Source organism: Petaurus breviceps, unplaced genomic scaffold, assembly GCF_028583685.1.
Source record: "Petaurus breviceps papuanus isolate PSGF00001 unplaced genomic scaffold, PetGlider_PUasm1.0 37, whole genome shotgun sequence".
Lineage (NCBI taxonomy): Eukaryota > Metazoa > Chordata > Mammalia > Diprotodontia > Petauridae > Petaurus > Petaurus breviceps.
Window position 1 is genome coordinate 66,439,412 of NW_027186296.1, and position 22,426 is coordinate 66,461,837.

Consider the following 22,426-nt stretch of genomic DNA (forward strand, 5'->3'; position numbering starts at 1 on the left):
CTCTCTCTCTCTCTCCCTCTCTCCCTCCCTCCCTCCCTCCCTCCCTTTCTGGCTCCCCCTCTCCCCCTCCTCTCTCTTCATTCCTTCTCAGTTTTTGTATGGCTTTCTTCTCCCTGCACTGTTCTCCTTTCCTCCCCACCTTCAGCATAAGTCTCTAAACTGTAATCAGGCAGCTACTGCATTTCACTGTCTTAAGATTTACTTTCCATCGAAAATGGAGAAATGAGGCTGTAGAAAAACAGCTACATTCAGAGGCTCATTTTGGGTAAGAGTGCTAGCTGAATTATCACGGTTGATTCACGCCTCCAATTTCACTATTGCTCTAGTCCTGGTTTGAGATCTCTAGGTCACTAGCATTCTGAATTCTATTTTCTCTTTGACACAATAGAGTAAAAGGAGATTTCTGATCCTCTTGGTGTTGAATTCGGAGCATTAAGTAGAAGTGGCTAGATTTAAGCTGCTTCATTCTGGAAAGCTCTATAGATTGGTCGGGGAGGGGAAATGAATCCCCATACTGAAAGCCAGAAGGCACAAGTTCCATATAAAGATGACTTGGGTGGGGGAAGAGGGAGACTTAAAGCTTGAGGATACAGGTGGTTGGGCATCACAAGAGAATTCTCTTTTTGAACATGGAGGGAGAGATGAAGGGATGGAGAAAGGGAGAAAAGATGGAAAAAAAGGAAGAGGAAAAACCATAAATAGTTAAGGGCATAGATAGAGGAAGAGACATAACCTTCAGAGCCCTGGCTACCTTAATTTCTTTCTCCTTATTCCTTCACTGTATCTTGTACTCATTGACATCTAGGGGCCTTGTATGTGCCAGGAAGGAAGATAAATGGAGTTCACAACATCACAGTTAGATCCAAGACAAAGGTAAATTTAAAACCCCCATTTTCATTCTCTCCTGTCCATTCGTTCAACAAACATTCAAATGCCTTCCACCCTTAACTGCCAACTACTTGAGGGCTGTGGATTTTCTGAGGAAATGAGTGTGTTGGCATTGTCTCTCTTCCAGCTGACCCTTTATTTTTTTTTTCCACCTTCCATTTGTGCCCCCAGTTCTCTATTTTATCATGAAACAGAGAGGCTTGTTTTTCCTGTGGATTTAAAAAAACAAAAACAGGTATGTCCCAGGCTCCCCAAACCAAACTTTTAGATTCTACCCAGCTGTTGCAACAACTTCTTATATATTGCTGCTTTGCCTGCCCAGATGGGTGGGCATTATCCCTTCATCCCCTCTGAGTGCCGATGTTTCACTGCATAAAACTTATTCTCTCAATTAAGGCTTCTTAAACTTTTTCCATTCTCACCCCCTTAAGCACTTCTTAAACTGTAGTATGGGGTGAAGACCCATAGTTTAAGTCTAAGTCACTACTAGTCTAAGTCACTACTAGGGTTATGCATCCCTCATGTGATCCAAAAGTGTACCCTGATCTACTTATGACTTTCTTTTTTCTTTTTTCTCTCCATTCTTCTCTCTGTATGGACTGGCTGAAAGGCAGACTGACTTTCCTTGAAAAGATTACAACTGTTGCAAAGGGACCCCTTGCATTAGTGTTAAGTAGAAGTAGGAATTCCTGCTCCCAAATGGAAAATGGGTCCTTTTTAACTCCTTCTATGCCTTCGAGTTCTTGGTCCCAACACAAAAACAACTTTTCTTTCTGTAGGGTCCCCTGTAGTGCTACATCTCTTACCCTCCGCCCCTCTCTTTTTCTTTTGAAAGTATATTTGTCTGCCCAGTCCCATCACATCCTCTTTCTGACTTTCTGGCTTTTCCCTTCTAAGCGTCTACTCCTCAGAGATCCCTATGGGAGGAAATGCTTCAGGAAGTTGCTGAGAGAGGGGAGGAAGCAGCAGTGGTTGTCCAACTTCTCCACTTAACTGACTCTGACTTTGTCTGTGGAACTTTAAAAAAATTCCATGTGGTATTTGCTTAAGCCTAAAGCTGGCATGTAAACTCTAAATATGAGGCTTCGTAACTGGCATTTCTGCATAGGAACACATGTTTGCCCTGGTGAGGTAGTTCTGTCATCATACAGAGGTTGTGAAAGATTATCTTTTTTTCCTCCCCTCAACCAGACTTTTGATTGGGGAAATAGTATAGGGAACTCCCAGTAGGGAATGTTCTTTACCAGTGCAGATCAGTAACTGCTCTGCAGTGTCTAGTCTTAGAGAACTGCCTGAAAAAGTGAGTGAGAGGGTAAGTGACTTGGAACCCAGAGAGATGGAACCAGATCCCAGATCATTCTGACTCCTAGGCCATCCACCCCATCCCTGGTGTCTTCTTTTTTTGTAATTATTTAGATACATACAAATGTACAAATGCTCCTCAGCTAGATTGTAGGTTAGGGGATGTACCTGGTATGTCTTTAGATCTCTTCACAGTACCCAACCCACTGCTTTGCCTGTGGTTGGCATCCAAAGAAAGATTCTTTTATTTATTTTTTTTTAAAGCAATTGGGGTTAAGTAACTTGCTCAAGGTTACACAGCCAGGTGTTTCTGGGTGGGTGCTAAGTGTCTGAGCCCGGATTCGATCCCCCAGGTCATCCCGACCCTGGAGCCATGCTCTTAGTCGCTGAGCCACCTGGCTGCCCCTGAAAGATTCTTTTAGCTCTCACTTTCTAGTTCTATATGTTGATTCAACAAGTTAGTTGGTAGAGAATTCTTAATTCACTCTAAGAACAGTGACTGAGAACTCTCTACCAACTAACTTGTTAGTTGGTCAGTTATTATATAAGAACAGTAAAGGCCAGCTGGGTGGTTCAGTGGGTAGTGCTGAGCCTGGAGTCAGGAAGACTCATCTTCCTGAGTTCAAATCTGACCACAGATACTTAGCTGTGTGTCCCTAGGCAAGTCACTTTGTCCTGTTTGCCTTGGTTTCCCCATCTGTAAAATGAGCTGAAGAAGGAAATGGCAAACCACTCTAGTATCTCTGCCAAGAAAACCCCAAAAGGGTTCATGAAGAATTGGGCACTACAATAAGAACACTGCCTGAATTCTCTCTGAACTCTTGCCCTTGATTTCTGATATTTCTTGGCCCTCATAAGAGATGTGGATTACACTCAGAAAAAGCTTCAGGCTGAAGAGAAAGAACAATTATATGAGAGAGGAAAGTAAGTGTAATGATGATAATAATAATAATAGTAATAGCTGTTTGGTTGTTTTAAGGTTTGCAAAATACTTTATAGACATTCCCTCATTTGATCCTCGCCCACAAAAAAATGAATAGCTGCTTTAAAGTCTATGTGAATCATCTCATTTGCTCCATATAACAAAGCTGAGAGGTAGATACTTATTATCCTGTTTTACAGATGAGGAAACTGAGTCTCAGAGAGATAAAATGACAGCTAGGAGGTGTCTGAGTTGGGATTATGACCTTGAGTCTTCCTTATTCCGAGTCCAGTATTCTGTCTACTCTGCCACTTGCCTACACGAGGGCCATATAGGAAAGAGTGACTGTGCCTTCCCATTCTCTACCCTCTTACAATTCTTCCCTGGATGAACCCTGAATCCTAGAGCATGACAGATTTGGTTCCATCTGGATCTCTGTCTCTCATAGAAGACCCGTTTGAAACTCTATTGTTTAATCTTCAGCATTGGTTTCAAGGAAGCTAAATTTCTTTCTTGCTTATTTTTAGCAAAAATGCAGGAAGTGGAAGCTGTGCAGGGTTGGAGTGGGGGAGGGAAGTAGTGGAATCCGTGTGTGTTTCCCAAATAAGCGCCACTCTTGTTAAGAAATAAACTGTTCCCCGTGCCAGCATGGCACTGACCCAGAGCTAAAATTCCCAAGTTCCCAGACTCAGTGGCAGAAAGGGAGACGTTGGTGATTCCTGGTTGTCAGGATCAACAAATCTGCCAGTTGGGGAGGGACCTTTGAAGCCATATAACTCTACCCATAACTGAACAAGAATCCTCTCTAGGAGGTACCCAGCAAGTGGCCATCCAGCCTCTCCCTATCCATCACATGGAAGTCTGAGATTTTAGTCTTTGGGACAAAAGGACCTTTTAGAAGAGACAATAGGATGTTGTAGGGGGTGGGGAGACCCAAAACATTTAATCAGAAGTCATGAGCCCTAGGTTCTAGAGGATTAATAAGCTTTATGGACCTTTCTCTGCAGCTTAATTGTTCTCCTTTGTGAAATGAGACTCACCTGACCATGCCTTGTTCTTTAAGGCTCCTTCCAGGTCTGGGATTCAGCATATTAGTTCTAATTGTGGACTCAAGGGATCACAGGACAGCTAAGAAATATTCATTGGAGTCGAGGTAGAGGGGCAGTTTAGGGTCACACAGCTAATGAGTGTCTGAGGCTGAATTTGAACTCAGATCCTGCTGACTTCCGGACTGGTGCTCTATTACTTGCCACCTAGCTGCGCTGACAATTATTTAGTTTTTTTAAAAGCCCCATCGCTCACTGGTATGCCAAATCACCACAAGAGTACTCTGGGTCATCTTCCTGGTGCCATGGACTCAGAATAGTGGCTTTTTCCTCTTTATCTCAGTAGTGAATTATCAGCAATGTACTCCCAAGTCAGCTGTCTTGAGTGCTACAGACATAGGGATATATTGAGTGTGAGCAAGTAGACAAGTGCTTAGAAGTTTAAGGACAAACTGTGTCCGGCGTAGGGAGAAATGACTAAATCCCCTTTTGTTCTGCTGGCTGAGAATCTCAGCATCATAGCTTTAGATTTAGATAGGTTTAGGAAGGGATCTTACAGGTCATCTGGGCCAACCTGTGCCTTTTACAGGTGGAGAAACTGAGTTTCAGAGAGACCATGGCCTGTGCAGTGTCACACAGGTAGTAAACAGGCAGAGCTGGGATTTGAACCGAGGTCTTTGGGCTCCAGAACCTGTACCCTTTCCACCATACTAACCTGCCCATCATCTCTCAACTATTTCTTCCTATTTTGTTTCTATTGTCAGCCCATGCAGAGCTTCCCTCCATACTCTGCTGGTCTTCTGAGAAAACAGGTCCCTCCACTCCCTTCCTTGGGCGTTACTTTCGGTACAGACTAAACTGGAAGCCCCTCTCTTCCTTGACTCTCTGTAGAATCATGGGTTGTAGAGCTTAAGAAGGGCCCTTGGAGATCATATAGCCTATCCCGCTCAGAGGCAGAGAGCTCTCTGCTGCCTCCCTCATTTCGGCCTCTGCTTTCTCGCCTTCCCTCTCACTTTTTCACTCAAATACTCGAGTCCTATGTGTAGCCCTTCTGTTTGTTGGTTCAGGGCTCCAGGGCAATGAACCCCTCCTCATGCATAGCTTGCTACAAGTGGTTGTGGTAAGTGGATAGAACTGCTGAATCAAAAGACATGGGCCTGCGTTCTTGCTCTCACTAACAAGCCAGGTGACCTGTGTTAGCCTCTCTACGCCCTTTGGTTCCCCATCTGGAGAGCAATGATGATCATATTTCAACTAGCTCGTTCACAGAGGAGTTGTGAGGCTCAGATGGGACCATGGGACTGTGCATATCCCAGCACCAAGGTGGTCCCACTGATAGAGCTGGACCAGATCCAGGTCAGGAAAACTTGAATTCAAATCTAGTCAAAGACACTTTCTAGCTGTGTGACCACTGAGCAAGTTGCTAACTTCTGTCTGCCTTAGTTCCCTCAATTATAAAATGAGATAATGATAACACCTACATCCCAAGGTTGTGAGAATCCAGTAAGATAATATTTGTTAAAAGCGCATAACACAATGCCTGGTATACAGTAGGGGCTTAATAAGTGCCCATATCAAATGCTATATAAATGTAGGCTCTTATTATTACTTCCCACCCCCCACTTTCAGTTTTATTGTTTTGCTTTTACATTATTATCATATTTAGAAGTTCTCAGACTATTCAGAGGTGGGGAACCTATGGCCTTCTAGGTCCTTGAGTGTGGCCCCTTGACTGAGTCCAAACTTCACAGAACAAATGCCCTTAATAAAAATATTTGTTCTATAAAACTTGGGACTCAATCAAAAGGTCAAACCAAAGGACCTAAAAGGCCACATGTGGCTTCACAGGTTCCCCACTGCTGGACACAGTAGGGATTTAAAAAAAGATATTCCAGAATACACATGCAGTATTTATATGCATGGGGTTGGTGTGGAGAAAAGGGCCATTATCTTTCAGGAGTGTCATTTATAGCTGCATTTTACTTTTATTAAATGAACAACAGCATAAGCTGGACACCTCCACACCCCATCCCTTTAAGGCCGGTGGAGCAGAGTATGAGGGCAGGTGTTCATCATCATTAGGCTTTTTACATAGATTATAAAATCCTGCTGAAAGGTAGTGGCTAGAGGAGTTGACCTTGGAGGCTGTAAGACCTGGGTTTCAATCCTACCTCTGCCATACTAGCTATGTGACCCCACGTGGGAAGGTCACTTAACCTCTCAGTGTGGCAGGCAAGTCTTTCAAACTATATTACTGATCTCCCTAGGGGTGAAGGGAGCTCCTTCATTGGACACGGCTAAAATCTGAGCCTGAGAAATCATAGTCTCTCAGTGTTGTAAGACCATATACCCCAACTCCCTTATTTTACAGATATGGAAATTGAGGTTGTAACTGACTGCCCATGGTCACACTGAGGAATAAAATAATTAAGTAGAAAGAGGACACTTTTGTGTGCTTGTTCTTTACTGTTAGTAGATTTAGTCTGCCCTGCCATAGAGGTTCCTAGCGATAGTCACAGAGAAAGAAATCTTGGCCAGATGCTGTCTGTACTCAGCCTACATTAACCCTGTAATCTTGATTACAGGCACTAATGTTCTATGATGTTGCTGCTGGTTGAGTGGGTATGATGTGTAGACTGGTCTTGGTACATATGTAGAGTGGCCTAATAGGCTTTTCCTTCTTCCCCACAGCAATGAAAACCTAGCTGGGTGCTGAGTGATGGAGCGCTTCATTGACTCAGGGACGCAGACAGAGGCCGTGGTGGTGCTTTCCTTGGCACAGGCGGCAGTGTTGGGTCTAGTCTCAGAGAATGAGCTCTTTGGTGCTACCATAAGCCCTGAGGCCTTCTACCCGATGTTGGGACATGAGCTCTCTGACACGGCCGCTGTAGAACCAGAGCCCCCAGACAATGACTACCAGCTGGAGTGTGTGGGGGGAGCCCCAGGAGAGCCCCCAGAGGAGGAGGTGCTAGAGGTCGAGGCAGCATTTGAGAAGCACACCCGGAGGAAGAAACGTCCCCCGGTGAGGCTGGTGCCTAAAGTCAAGTTTGAGAAGATGGACGAGGAGGAGGAGGAGGAAGATGTGTATGAAGTGTCCGTGCCAGCAGATGACAGGCAGGAGGCTCCGGGGGAACCCACAGAGGAGGCCAGCTGCGAGGGCATGGTCCAGAGCAGCTCCGTCAAGATGATCGACCTCAGCACCTTTGGCCGAAAGTCGCGGCATTCCCGGCACCTACAGCGCACTCCCCGGCAAGAGCTGGACGGGACGGCGTACAATGCCCATTTTCCAGATTCCACTCCAGATGGCTACACTGAACCTAATATGGTGCTGACCCGGGCTGGGTCTGAAGCCATTCATCCCGAGTGTGGATTTGAGCCCCACATGACCTCTCTGAGTGATGCGGAGGCACCCGCCCCCGAGTCACCAGAGCCCATGAAGAATGATCAGGGCTTTGTGTGGCAGGACCCCGGGGAGTTCGAGGCAGACCCCGCCGGCTCTACCGCAGACCACCACAAGAAAGCCCAGCTGGACCGGCTGGACATCAACGTCCAGATTGACGACTCCTACCTGGTGGAGGCTGGCGACCGGCAGAAGCGCTGGCAGTGCCGCATGTGCGAGAAGTCCTACACCTCCAAGTACAACCTGGTGACCCACATCCTGGGCCACAATGGCATCAAGCCCCACTCGTGCCCGCACTGCAGCAAGCTCTTCAAGCAGCCCAGCCACCTGCAGACCCACCTGCTGACCCACCAGGGCACCCGGCCCCACAAGTGCGAGGTGTGCCACAAGGCCTTCACACAGACCAGCCACCTCAAACGGCACATGCTCCTGCACACCGACATCAAGCCCTACAGCTGTCACTTCTGCGGCAGGGGCTTCGCCTACCCCAGTGAGCTGAAGGCCCACGAGGTCAAGCACGAGAACGGGCGCTGCCACGTGTGCGTCGAGTGCGGCCTGGACTTCTCCACCCTGACCCAGCTCAAGCGGCACCTGTCCACCCACCAGGGCCCCACCCTCTACCAGTGCCTGGAGTGTAACAAGTCCTTCCACTACCGGAGTCAGCTGCAGAACCACATGCTGAAGCACCAGAACGTGAGGCCCTTCGTCTGCACAGAGTGCGGCATGGAGTTCAGCCAGATCCATCACCTCAAACAGCACTCGCTCACCCACAAGGTAACCGGTATTCGTTGGCTCCTCTGCACAGCCCCCTCCCCTCTTAGTGGACCATGGCCTCCGCTCTCAGCATCATCACACTTTCATTTTCACGTTCCTGGTCCTCTGCCTTTCCAGTATTTTCATGAAGAAAACATTAATGGAAAGGGCACTGATTGGGAGAGACCTGGGTTAGTGTCCTGTTCATGCAGAGTCTCTAAGCTTATGAGCCAGGTCACCATTGGTAGGTCACTTAATTCTCTGAGCCTGCTCTCTATACTATACTAAGGGAAGTAATCCCTCCCTCCCAGGGTGGTTGTGTGGGCTTCATGAGATCTCATAGGCCATGTGCTTTGTAAGGCTTATTAGCTCACTATATAAATATCAGTGGTCATGGTTCTTTTTTCCAGATGGGGCAAAGAGGACCCTTGAGATTCCACCTCTCCTAGTTTGTCCCATAGTGACAACCCCGAATCTAACCAACTCAAAGGAAAATATTATAAACTATTAATAATAATGAGGCAAAAGCTAAAGTTGCAAATTCCCCTTAAAAAGCAGTATCTTTATATTTATATAGTAATACTGTATCCATATCCTGTGTGTATGTATAGATATAAACATACATGTGTGTATATGCACACATATATGTGTGTATATATAACATGTATATATATGCATATATATGTGTGTGTATATATATATATACACACACACACACACACACACACACACACAAAATCACTCTTCTCTTATAAACTCCTAGAGGCAAGAACCATATGGTACCCATTCATCATTTATTTGAGAAAGATTTACAGAGTCTTGTGGTGCACAAGGAATTGTTGGGGCGCAGTGGTCTTCTTAGAAGAGCTTCCAGGATAGCCACAGAGAGAAGCCATAAACACATGGAACAGCTGTGTATAGTAGGAGACAGAATGGGATGAAATGGCAGACAAGGGCTACAGTTCAGTTTAGCATACCTTTATTAGGCACCTATTATGTATCAGGACTAGTATCACAGAGTTTGTTATCTTGGGGGGAGACAACACTTACTCAGATAAAACAAATACTGAGTATATACCAAGTCAGTGTCCAGAAGTTTTGAGGGGAGGGATAAGAGCACTGAAGTGCTCCTAGAGCAAGAATCCTGTACCCTATTGTCCTGAATATAGTCTGTACCCCTAAAATGAGATGTATAGGTATTGATGAGATTATAGGCCACTCTCAGCTTTCAAATCCAGCCAGTATTTGAGTGAAGAGAGTGACCTGTCTTAACCAATACTGTGTGTTGCCTTGTGAATACAGCATATTTTGGTGCTCAACGAGTGCTAAAGAATTAGCCCCATTTACCGTGATCTTCATCAACAAATATTTATTCAGCTTGTAGTCTCTCTGGTGTATGGCATTAAGGCCTGTGGGTGATTTGCAGATGGTGAAGACACGATTTCTGCCCTTAGGAAGTTTCAGTTTTAAATCTGGGAAGACAGGACAGATAAGTAGATGTAGCACTGACAAGAAAAGTTGTAGAGACACAGGCCCATGTATCTTTAAACACTTTACCTTGTAACTCATGATCCATTCCTCTCTCCACATAAATCCATAGGCTCTTTTATATATTCAGGCAGAGAAGTACAAGCCAATTCAGGTGATGTTAAAAAGGACCCAGATGAGGACCCTAGGATCAAATGGCTCTGGGAAGGCACCATACATCTTTAGGTAGCATCTTCCTAGAAGCATTCATAGCAAAGCATGTCCCACTGGGCAAGATGACCCACAGGTAGGCATTGCTTCCAATGTTGTCATGTAGAAGACCTAACTCCAGATCCCTTTGACTTTACCCTACTAGTCATTCCCTCAGGTTCTTCCTCTGTAAGATAAGAGGGCTGGACAATCTGACTTCTCAATACTCATGCAGCTCTAACCTTCTAAGGACCTATGACCCTATGTTGAAGGAGGTTCCGCCAGAAAATGTTCTTGTCCCCCCGGCTGCAGCCGTGTTCATCTGTGCTCCTCACCAGGAGACTTAACTCATGCTGGCTTTGATCTCTTCAGGGTGTAAAAGAGTTCAAGTGTGAAGTGTGTGGCCGAGAGTTCACCCTGCAAGCCAACATGAAGCGGCACATGCTCATCCACACCAGCGTCCGGCCATACCAGTGCCACATCTGCTTTAAGACCTTTGTTCAGAAGCAGACACTCAAGACCCACATGATTGTGCATTCCCCTGTGAAGCCCTTCAAATGCAAGGTACCATGAGCATCAGCCCTGAGCACCCCCAAAGGACGGGCCCCTTTGCCACAGGATAAGACCTGCCAGAAGTGTGGGCCCATCACCTTGGCAGAAAGCCAAGTTGGCACTGAGGCAGGCCTGGGCAGCCAGCCTTCCCTTAGCTCTGGCTACTGGGGTAGGGTTGGAGGCAAGAGCCATTGGTCAGCCAAAAGTCTTCGGCTCTGGGGTAGGAGTATAAGGAGGGAATTTCCACATCCATAGTAGTGGGACCACTGTGGTAATTGGAAAAGAATGGATAGTACATAGCCATAGAGCAGGGGCTCTTAATGGTGGTCCAGGAACCCCTTGGAAGGGCCCATGGAAGCATTGGTAGGGGTGGGGGAGGTGGGAGTCAATGAATTTGGATGGGAAAAAAAAATATTACATCTTAATTGCAATATAAGTGGTTTCTATGGTATTCCTGTGTTTTTACTTCATGCATTTGAAACCATTTTTCTGAGGAGGGGTCCATAGGCTTCTCTAGACTGTCAGAGGGATCCAGGACACACACAAAAATGTTAAAGACGCCCTGCTATAGAGTGAAAGATCAGTCCTTCAGCTTGGACTGGCCAGTGGGGAAGCAGTGGAGGGAGAAGTGGTGAGATGTTTGGAGGGGTGTCAGCAGATTGGGTTTGTGATTTACTTCTCGTTTTCTTTTTCTGGCAGTAGCCATGAGGATGAGAGTGGAGTGGCTCTGTGGTATCATTGGGGAAAGGAAAAAAAATGAAGGAAATAAATCTGACAGACAACCTCATTTTGTTTCTGGCCATGTGGCCCAGGGCAGGAGGTCCCACCCTGGATCCTGTTTGGGAGAGAAGCAAGGGCCACTCCCAGAGTTTAAGGGTGTCATTTCCCTGCAGGTCTGTGGGAAATCCTTCAACCGTATGTATAACTTGCTGGGCCACATGCATCTACATGCTGGCAGCAAGCCCTTCAAGTGTCCCTACTGCTCCAGCAAGTTCAACTTGAAGGGCAACCTCAGTAGGCACATGAAGGTCAAACATGGGGTCATGGACATCGGCCTGGATAGCCAAGGTAGGTGTGGAAGACTGGCTCCATTTTGGGGGAAGACACGGGCAAGAGAACAGACCCTGGATTAGCACTTGTCTGACTCTCATCCTGCTGAGGGCAGGAAAGAGACAGTGGGGAGACTTAGAGCTGTCCCTAGAAACCTCTCTGCAAGGTCACTGATGTGGGCAGGCTAATCCAAGCCATGGTAGTTTAGATTTAGCAAAGAGAACAGGGTAGTCCAGTGGAAATGATCAGCTATGGTGTGATGGAAAGGACCTTGGATAGGGGAGATAAACCCTTCGTGCAAATCCTAGCTTGGCCTTTTACTAGCTACATGACCATGGGTGAGTCACTTGACCTCCAAATCTATTTTCTCATCCAAAAAAATGGAGATAAAAAGGATCACCTAGGATAATAACATGCAAACAGCATTGTAAATTATGAAGCACTATATAAATATCAGCAGTTATTTCAGGCTTAGGAACAAGGCCACATCCCTTTGTAGAGAAAAAAAAGGGACCACCCTGGAGGGACACACCAAGTGTACTTGATCCAGGGGAGTGAAATCCAAATCTTTAATTAAGCTTTGGGTTCCAAGATTCTAAAGAGGGCTATTGAGCAGAAGTTCCTAACCAGCCAAGCAAGTTGGGATGGCTCAGAGAAAAGCACTGTTTGTATCTTTGTGCCTTTAGTACTAATGCCTGTCTGTAAATCCACAAATACTTATTATGGGCTCATTGTGTGCCTAGAACTATGCTGAGCCCTTATAGAGCATATGAAAGAAATGCCTCCAAGATGACTTTAAATTTCATTACAATAAGACTGAAAGACTTCAGACCATGGTAGAGCATCCAAGACAGTGTATGCTTTGGTGCAAAATCATTTTGGAAGAGCCTCTGGTTTTCATAGGAATTCAGAAAATGGGGAGATCACTGAAAGTCGAAGTAATCAGGGAAAGCTTCCTGAAAATGATGGTATTTAGTGGGCCTTGAAAGACAAGGAGAATTTAGATAAAGAGCGGCCATGGCTCCTCGGAGGAGGAGCGTGAACAGTGGTGGGAATGAGCACAACGTGCTTGGAGAGACTCGTCTGAGTCGAGCAGGGACGGCGGACAGCTGACACAGCCAGGGCAGCCTGTCTTTGACGATGCATTGCAGCTCACTCACGCCCACCATGTTGCTCTCCTTGCTCTGAGCCCCTGGCAGTTGTAGGGTTCTATGACCTGTAACCGTACAACACGTGGAGCAGTGAAAAGAGCACTGAATTTGAAGTTGCAGGACCCAAGTTCAGATCCTCACTCTCCATACCCCCTTTTACAACATAAAAGGTTCGACTAGATGAAGGCAGGGAGTGAAGAAGCATTTGATTTTATAGTTGAGGAAACTGAGACAGACGAAGGTTAAGTGACATGACCAGGGTCACTCAGCTAGTGAGTGTCTGAGGCCAGATTTGAGCGTAGGTCTTCCTGACCTTAGACCCCGGGCTCCATCCACAGTGCCATCAGATGATCTCTGAGGTCCCTTCTGGTCTTAATCTAGGATCCCTGGAAAAATAACGGTATTAAAATGATGTACTTTTGCATCTGTTGTGAGGGCTGTGCCGTCTCCCAGATGCTGTCCATCCATTTGTAAGCCTGAGAGCCAAGCAGAGGGGCTTGGGTTTGCCATGTGGGGGGAGCCGTTGAAGTCTTTGGAGCATTAGGCTGGCCTCAGCAGGCAGGGTTTTCAGGCCCCTTGTGTAGAAAAGGAGTGGGGCACAGGGTCAGAGAAGGGAGAGGATGGTAAAGAGGGAGGGTGTTTAGAAGGCTCAGGCCACAATCCACATGTGAAGCACTGAGAACCTGGATTCCTTTGTGGTGGTCATGGAGAGGGACAGGTGAAGGTAGACATTTCAGAGGATTTAGTGGCTAAGTCCAGGTGGGGGAGGAACATGGGAGGGAGGCTGGGTCACACATGACCGTGGGGTCAGGCCCAGAAGCCAAGGCCGTTGGGCACGGGGCAGTTGGGTGTGAGGCATCCCGTGGACTCTTGGAAGGGCAGCCTACTTCCTGAGCTCCTTCCAGAGACACCTAGTGGCTGGAGTGGCACATGAAGAAAAGCCGAGGCCCAGAGCCCCGGGCTGCGCTGCCCTGCGTCGGAGGAGAGCCTCCTTCTGGCCGTCCTGAGGAGAGCTGGACTCCTCCTGGCTTGGCAGCACCAGGGACAGAATTAAAGCAGTTGTCTGCTCTCTCAGAACTTTAACAACAAGCATGTTTAAACCCCACGGTTTGCTACTCCTGGGTGGCAGCCTCTCTTTGCCCCTTACTGCTAGTTTGCTGTCTGGGCTTGCGGGGGTGATGGCATCTGACTGATCTTTTCCAGATCCCATGATGGAGCTGACGGGTGCGGAGCACGCAGAATTAGACGGCCCACAGGAGATGGAAGACTATGAAGAGAACTCCTTTGACTACACTGGGGTGGAGAACAGCACTGATGACAATGCACTGACTGAGCAGGCCATGAAGGAGATGGCCTACTACAATGTATTATAGCTGTGAGGGGGTGCTGGCTCCCATGGAGAGGGGAGAGGCATGTTGGGGGAAGGGGGGAGGGAGAGAGAGAAGGAAAAGGATTTGGACTTGATACTGTTCAAGAAAACAAGCTACTGTCCCACTGCTCTGAGCCCCTCCCACTCCCCTGTAGTTCACTGAACCATTAGGAAAAATTAATTTAGACCAAATGGAGATCTTGCCACTGGGCCCCAGCTGTGAACGTGACTTGGATTCCCAGTCTATCTCAATGAAGGATGAAAAGTGGGAGTGGAAGGGGCCAAAGTCAGGCCTTCCCTGGCTCCAGCCCCCTTCGCCTGGATGAAGTTAAAGTACAGGGAAGAGACAGGAGAAACACCTTCAGGTCAGAGCCAGCATGGGGTGGGGGGAACCAGGGGCTGGATCAGCCAGAAAGAGCAGGGAGAGCTGCTGTCTCGGTATCCGGAGTCTCTCCCCTGTGACCTGTGTTTCTGGCCGAGGCAGCTAAAACGCCAGGCTGCTCAGGGCAGGGGGCCGTCTGGTAAGGTCTTCACCCTGTCGATCTCCACTCAGGCTATCTTGGAATCCCCAAACACTGGAGGAGGAGATCATCTGAGCCACACATTGTATCTCTTCTTAACCTACCCCCTGGTGATGGGCCGGTTTGACCTTCTGTGCAGTACAGCTCTACCCCACACTTGGTTCCACTGCCCTATGAAAGGAGGGCCTCGTGAGGGGAGCTAAGCCCTTTAACCTTTGGGCCCAGGGGCCTCTTCTCATTTCCCCAAGTGCACTACATGAATAAAGAGTTGACCCAGCCTCTCTGAACAACAGACTCGACTCCCCCAGACCAGGGGAGAGAGGTGGGAGCAATGTCAGAGCATCATGGCATTCCTTGTATTCTACCTCCTGGCTCCTCCCCAGGCCTTGTACTGGGGAGCACAGCCCATCCAGGCACATTCAACATGTAGTTTTTTACCTGCAGGAAAATCAGACTGTAGGAAAATGGAATGTATTCCTGGCCTTCCGAAGTAACTCCCTCTCCCGTGGGATGCATCAACCCCTCCTAACCAGCATGCCTCTTGTCAGGTCCCTTTACTCCATGGCACTGCTTGGAACAAACACCAGGAGAAGTGGTTTTCATAATGGTGTCCATAAGGGGTCATGGTTTTTTATTTCTTTAAAAAAAAAAGTTCACAGCAGTCATGTGCCCTATGATCTCGAGGCCCCCAAAGGCTCCTGGTAACTCAAACAAAGCAGGTTTGCCTCATCAAGTTTGAAAATCACTGACCTAGAGGAAGAGAAGTGGGAATACTGGGGGGATGAGGGAGCAGGGGCCATGGTTGGGGAAGCTCCTGGGTTGACATGGGAATGGGTGTCCTCAGGGGGGAGGCCAAGGAAGACTTGTTTTTGTTTTTGTTTTTTTGTTTGTTTTTGAGGGGGTGGGGTGGGAAATTTTAAAGTATTTTCTTATTCACATGTCCTAGTTTTGAGGATAGGGGCAGGCCAAAGTTACAGGGCTGCCAGGGGAGAGCGACATATTTAAAAAGGAAAATGAAGCCTGTACAAAATATTTGAGCAAATGTGGGTATTTTGAAAGTAATTTATTTTTTTTCCCTCTATGTGCTGACCTGTTGCATTGTATCTTTTTCCCCCCATCCCAATGGAGATTCTTTTTCCCCCGCAAACTTAATCGTTCTCATGTACTGTGTGTGTGGCTTGTGATGCCCAGACTAGAAGCAGGCTGTACTGGATCTCAGGGCTCCAACAGTAACTGTTGGAGTGTGGTGGACCAAAGACCGAGACTTGCTATCGCTACCTAAAGAAAAACCCAGGGGAGGGGGTTTGGGAAGATGAGTGGGAAAGAGCCAGGGAGGAAACTCGACATTGGGGAAGAAGGAGACTTGAAGTTTCCTTCTGCCCAGGCCTAGTCAGGCTCTGGGCCTTTTGCTAATGGTCTGAGGCTCACCACTCACTTTTTTTATCACCTTACCAGGCTTCCCTCATTGATGGATAAGCAGGTGGTAGTTCTGGCCTTACCTAACTGCAATATTCATTCATTTAACACCTATTGAACACTTTCTGTGTGTGAGGCATGGCCCCAAACACTGCTCCCCCCCACTCATTCCCACTGCCCTAGCTCTGTAGATGTTCAGCAGTGGAAAGAAGACCCTCAAACTTGCCAAAGCAAGGGAGCTAACAAGCCTGAGGTAGTGAAGCCATGTTTGTAGGAACGTAACTGTTCTTAGCCTTCCCTGCTGAGCCTCTGAGGTTTCAAGGTCTTCCTGTCCTACACTGTAGAGGAAAGGGGAATAAGAAAACCCAAACCTCTTACAAATGGCAGGGAAGGAGGTTTGGGAAAGGGGTTGGTGAGTCGTTTTGACACGTCAGAAACAGAAGGCAGAAATTCATGGGGCAACCTGACAGAAACATAATTGTAGCACAAAAATAAAAAGAAAATAGCATTTGGGGACGAGCTAAGCAAAGTGAAGTGCAAGCCCAAGCCCTACCCTCAACTCTAATATGAATCTGTGTTCTTAACACACCGAATATAGATGGCGCTAGACAATTCTATAAAGCTTACCTAAGCTTTCACAGGTAGCAATGGGAATAACCACTAAAGGGCATTACCACCTCTGCAAGGAGACAGTCAGCCATCCACAACTTTTGCCTAATTCCTATCCATGTGCGGACCCATTAGCTCTCCTTTCCCGGCTAGGTTTTCTTCTGTGATTGTTGGGCACTGCTGTACTTTGCCCCGATCAGAGCTGCCTCCTCTTCTTCAAACTCACTTCTACAGATGGTGAACTAAGTCTCATCAGTTCCTAAGCCTGGCGTCGTTTCCAGTTCCGTGCTTCACCAGGCTTCCTCGTCCAATTTCTAGCTATATGCCGAGGGGGAGGAAAGCCCTCGGACCCCAGCCTCCAAAGTTTCCACTATCACTTTCAGGTGGCAGATGCCAGTCCCCGTGGAAGACTTTATTCTGCTAAGCAGAATGGTATCCTTCCCCACAAACTACCTCTTCCCATTTTGTCTTTATCCCTGGAACCAAAAAGAATCCTGTATCTCCTCCCTCTTCTCGTATACATGGTGGCCTTGGCCTTAGAACTGGGAAACTGCTGAGAGAAAAGGCTCAAGGCCCCTTCACCCAGTGTGAAGAATTTGTTCTCAAAGGGGACAGGGTGGAGAGAGGCAGAATCTGCCCCAACCCTCACACAACCCTCCGCCACTCACACTCCTCCTTTCCTCCTCCCTTTCACTGGCCCCCTTCATTCTCCTCCTGTTCCCTCTTCACTCCTCCCAGCCCTCCCACCAGCACTGGCCCCCTCTTCATTGTACTTGAAAGCCACAGTGCTAGTGCCTTTCTTTCCTGCCAATGAGACTGAGAAAGGTGACAGCACAATTCACAACTTGGGGCGCAGTATTGGAAAATCTCCCCCCATCCCTATCCCTTTTTCAAAAATACACACACAAACACACACACACATACACACACTCACACAAGGAAAAAAAAGGCATGCAGCCTCTCAGTGACTTTGGAAAACTTCTGTATGAATCGCATTTTAACTTATTTTGATGTGTACACAAAACAACAGTTTAGAAATTCCACTTGTGCAAAGCCCTACTGTGTTTTTTTATGTTTTCTGTTTTAAAGAGTTGTTTACTTAGCAATAATTATAAATAAATGAATATTCTTTAGAGAGGTGACTCCTGAGTGTTTCTTCTCTAAGAGGATGGCATTAGATCCACAAAATTTGGCAGATGCTGAATTCAGCGATGGCTTAGTTTCTGGCTTCACACCTTCCCTCAAGAATAACAGGAAGAGGGGGCAGCTAGGTGGTGTAGTGAATAGAGCACCAGCTTTAGAGTCAGGAGGACCTGAGTTCAAATTTGTCCTCAGACACTTAACACTAGCCATGTGACCTTGGGTAAGTCACTTAACCCCAATTGCCCTGCATTCCCTCCTCCAAAAGGCAAAAAAAAAAAAAAAAGAATAACAAGTTCACAGGAAAGCCTACTCTCCGCAGTTTAGAGTTAGACTCCTGTGTATGTTGAGGGAGGACTAGCAGCTCTGGTGGGAGGGCTGACCATCCACCTTCAGTGTTGGTTGACCTGTCACCCAGCTCTCACCTGTGGCTCCAAGAAGCTATAGCTTGCACAACGACCACATTCCACCCTGTCTAGGCAGATGGGCTAAGCCAGGTTGAGGGTGACTGACAGGCCTCAAACTTGTCAGTGAGTTAGGGGGACACTACCCCAAGCATGTGAAGACTTTACCTGGCGGAATGGGTGGATGACAACATCTGTTCCAGTGGCCATGAAGGCAGCTAAAGCGGGTGCGATAGAGTGATTAGAGCTTGGTCAGGCATCTACTGCATCCTGGACCATCACCAGTTGTTTTGACTTTTGTTCTGCCACTGGACTTTGATGATTCCACAACTCTGCCCCACTTAAATCCAATTCACAAAAAAGTCAAGACATCACCCATGATGTCACTGGCTCTCTTTCATGAACAATGGGGTTTGTCTTCTATTACAAAGGTTTCTTCTCTCTCTGATGCCCATGTCCCTAGAACTATTGAGTATCAGTGCCACGTAGAATAGGGAGCTTGAACAAATCCAAGGACCTGAGTTCAGATTTCTGCCATTTTCCCTTGACATTGGACATGTCACTTGATCTCATTTGCATCTGTAAAAAAAAAGGAGTTTCAACCTATGAGGTGTGTCCCAGCTCTGATTTTTAGAGGTTTCAAAAGCCACTCATGTAAATTTTGAGCAAGCCACTCAACTTTTTGGGTGTCCATTACTGTGAGAAAGAGGATGTTGGACTAGAAGGCCTCAGATCTGTTCCAGTTCTACAATACTACAGGACAGCTAGGACAGGCAAGTGGTGGGCCCCACAGAAACATTTCTCCCCACTAAAAGAGGACAAAAACTTTTAAGTCTGTCTCTCCACTCATTACTCAGAATCTAAAGCTGGTTCTCAAGCCCCAGGCCTTGCAGTTGTTGTCTGGGGTCTGGCTTTTGATGCCTTTCCAGGGGTTTCTGCCACAATTACTTGAATGAAGAGGGAGGTAGCAAGACTACAGAAGGGGCTTCAGAGGCTGTTTGGTTCTGTCCTCTTAGAGATGAAATAAATGAGGCTCAAGGACATTACTTGATTTTCCCAAGTCACAAAGGAAGCAGATATACTGGCTCCCTAGGCAGCAAGTGGATCGAGTTCTAGGTTCTCTGGAAGACCTGAGTTTAAATCCAGCCTTAGACACTTGGGCAAGTCACCTAACACCTGCCTCAGTCTCCTCAACTGTGAAATGGGGATAACAACAGCATCTACTCTGCAGGGTTGTCGGGAGACTGAAATGAGATCATGCTTGTAAACTGCTTAGCGCAGGACCTGGCTTTATGTAGCTAGACTTAATAAAGGCTTATTCTCTTTTCTTCCCCTTTCCCTTAATCATGATTGAATCCAGATCACCAAGTTTCTTTTCCAAGGTAAGTCTGAGTCCCCTTAGGAATTTTTTGGTAAAACATATGGACATTTTTATGGTCTGTGAAATAGGTTACAGGAAGGTGAGAAACCTGCCAGTTCTTTAAACATGAAGCAGCTAGGTGGCGCCATAGTGCATGGAGTGCTGGGCCTGGAATCAGGAAGACTGATCTTCCTGAGTTCAAATTTGACCTCAGACTAGCTTACTTAGCTGTGTGACCCTGGCAAAGTCACTTCACCCAGTTTGCCTCAGTTTCCTCATCTGTAAAATGAGCTGGAGAAGAAAATGACAAACTGCTCCAAGATCTCTGCCAAGAAGACCCCAAATGGGGTCAAGAAGAGTTGGACATGAGTGAAAGATGCCTGAACTCTATCAAAACTTGAAGCAGAACTATCAGTGTGGACAGGTTAGAGGCAGATGTACCTGAAGGAAAGGAGATAATCTAGGCTATATTTCAAGATTCATTAATTTGACCAACACCTAAAGGGCACTTAGGGGATAATTCGAGTCCATGAACAAAATCTTTTTGGGTAACTTTCAAATTAATTGGCTTCCTTTATAATTGTATTTTATGCCTTTAAAAACATCCTGAAAAGGGGTCCATAGACTTCAATCACCAAAGGGGACCATAAAAATGGTTAAGAATCCCCGACTTAGGGGAGGGCAATGCAATGGATTAGGAGAGGGTTTTTTGCCTCTAGCTTTTAACCTCCCAGAGTTCCATGATCATAGGAGCAGAGTAGAAAAATTAAGATCTCAGGCTATGGACAATATGGGAAAAGACCAAAGGGAAACACCTGGAAGAGAGGCTTGGTAAGGCAGGAAGTGTGAGGACAAGGTAGGAAGAAGCAGAACAGGGCTGTATTAATGGAAGTCACTCCCAAAACAAGGGGAAGCAATCCCCCGGTATTCTGAATTGGTGAGACCACACCTGGAGGGAGCATTCAGTGTTCAGATTTACATTTTAGGAGAGTTTTTGATAACCTGCAACCTATTTGGAGAAGCATAATAAAGATGGTGGGTAGTCTGTAAACTGCATCATGAGGAATGGTTGAAGGAATGGGAGGTGTTCTTTGGACTCAGAGGTGGATGGAATAGCTGACTTCCAATACGAGAGCCCATGTCATCTCGATGAATATTTAGACCTAGTCTGTGCTGCTGCAGAAGGTACGAGTAGGACTGATGGGTGAAAGTTGTAGGAGGGCATGTTTTAGCTGGATCTAAGACACAGCTTTGTAATAAAGCCATCCAAAGCTGGGATGGGTGACTTTGGGAGCTAGTTCCTCATAACCGGTAATATATTCAAGCAGGGGCAGAATGACTACCTGGCAGAGACACCTAGAAGGGATTCCCATATTGAGAACTGTATGGTCTGATGTCCCTTCCAACTCTTAAATGAGTTGGAATAAAGAAAATAAATAAATAAATGCTGTTCCAGCATTTATTGTTCAGTTATTTTCTTTCGTGTCAGACTCTTGGGGTGATCCCATTTGGAGTATTCTTGGCAAAGATACTGGAGCGGTTTGTAATTTCCTTCTGCAGCTCATTTTACAGATGAGGAAACTAAGGCAGAGTTTAGTGACTTGCCCAGGGTCACACAGTTAGTATCTGAGATCAGATTTGAACTCAGGAAGATGGGTGCTCACCATTCCAGACCCAGCACTCTATTCACAGATTTTTGTTTGTTGGATTTGAGGGGGAGGAGGGGAAAGGAAACTAATGATCTAGGGTGGGGTTCTTAACCTTGGGTTATGGTTTCTTAAGGGATCTGTGGACAGATTTTATGAACTTGAGTGGGAAAAAAATCTTTTCCTTTAACTGCTACCCAAAATTGAACTTTTTTCCCAGTTAAAATTTTTTTAAAAATCATTATTCTGAAAAGAAGTCCAGTCTATAGGCTTCAGTAGACTGCCAAAGGGGGTCTATTGTTTCATCCTTCAGTTTTTAAAGAGGATCGATGACATCAGACTTTTTCATGAATTGGATTTAAGTGAGGCAGAGCCATGGAGTCATCAGCCTCACTCTCCTCCTGAGTCATCAAAGTCCAATGGCAGGATGCAGGACAAAAGTCAAAACAACTGGCAATGTCCCAGGATGCAGCGGATGACCTTGCTGTCTCCAATGCCTGACCAGTCTCTATGCACTCCACAGCACCTGCTTTAGTTGTCTTCATGGTTATCAGAACAGGTTGTTCCCATCTGCCCATTCACATGTGTGGGGGGTAAAAGACTTGAGGCCTGTCAGTTGCCCTCAGCCTGGTTTAGCCCATTTGCCAGGATCATTTACCAGAATGTGGACACTGTTCACGCTACAGCTTCCTGGGAGCCACATGTGAAAGTTGGGTGACAGGTGCAGCCCTCACACCCAAACTTCCAGTCCTCCCTGCACACCCCATACATCCCACCAGAGGGGTCTGGGACACAATCAAAGGTGAAAGGTTCTTAATGAACTGCTGATTTAGAAATATCCTGAGGGTAAATATCAGATTCTCATGGCAGAAGCAAGGAAAGGGATTTGACAAGGGGTTAGAAGGAATATAGATCACCAAAAGAAGGTCATCAAAGGGAACTGGGGAGGCCACTATTCTTTTACTCTTCTTAATGACTGCTGAGTGGGTGACCTGTAGCAGTTTCCCTTGGAATGGAGAGAGAAGAAACAACTGCAGCATCTGGGACTTCTCATTTAAATGCCACCCACCAATGGAAAACATGCAAGTGAAGCTGCTTTCAAGCCCTTTAGTCCGAGGGGCTCCAGGCTGCTCCTAAGTGACCACAGCTCTAGGAAGCTGCGCTGGCCTGCTCGTGGGGCCTATGATGTAGTCCATCCATCTGGTCCCTTCCACTACTCC

At 46.7% G+C, this 22,426-nt stretch overlaps 1 protein-coding gene across 7 annotated transcripts in view; it reads left to right on the plus strand.

The window, feature by feature from the left end:
• The window catches only part of ZNF710 (zinc finger protein 710), an 84,973-nt gene extending 67,182 nt beyond the window's left edge, over positions 1-17,791 (plus strand). For 5 of the 7 annotated variants that reach the window (XM_069098618.1, XM_069098624.1, XM_069098619.1 and 2 more), the window contains exons 2-5: positions 6,850-8,332; positions 10,361-10,552; positions 11,434-11,608; positions 13,945-17,791. In XM_069098618.1, coding sequence (XP_068954719.1) covers positions 6,878-8,332; positions 10,361-10,552; positions 11,434-11,608; positions 13,945-14,114 — 1,992 coding nt within the window. In that variant the 5' untranslated portion in view covers positions 6,850-6,877 and the 3' untranslated portion in view covers positions 14,115-17,791. Of the gene's footprint in view, positions 1-71; positions 266-805; positions 874-6,849; positions 8,333-10,360; positions 10,553-11,433; positions 11,609-13,944 lie in introns of those variants that run through there. The other 2 variants (XM_069098620.1, XM_069098623.1) reach the window with 2 other exon arrangements.
• The last annotated feature ends 4,635 nt before the right edge of the window (positions 17,792-22,426 follow it).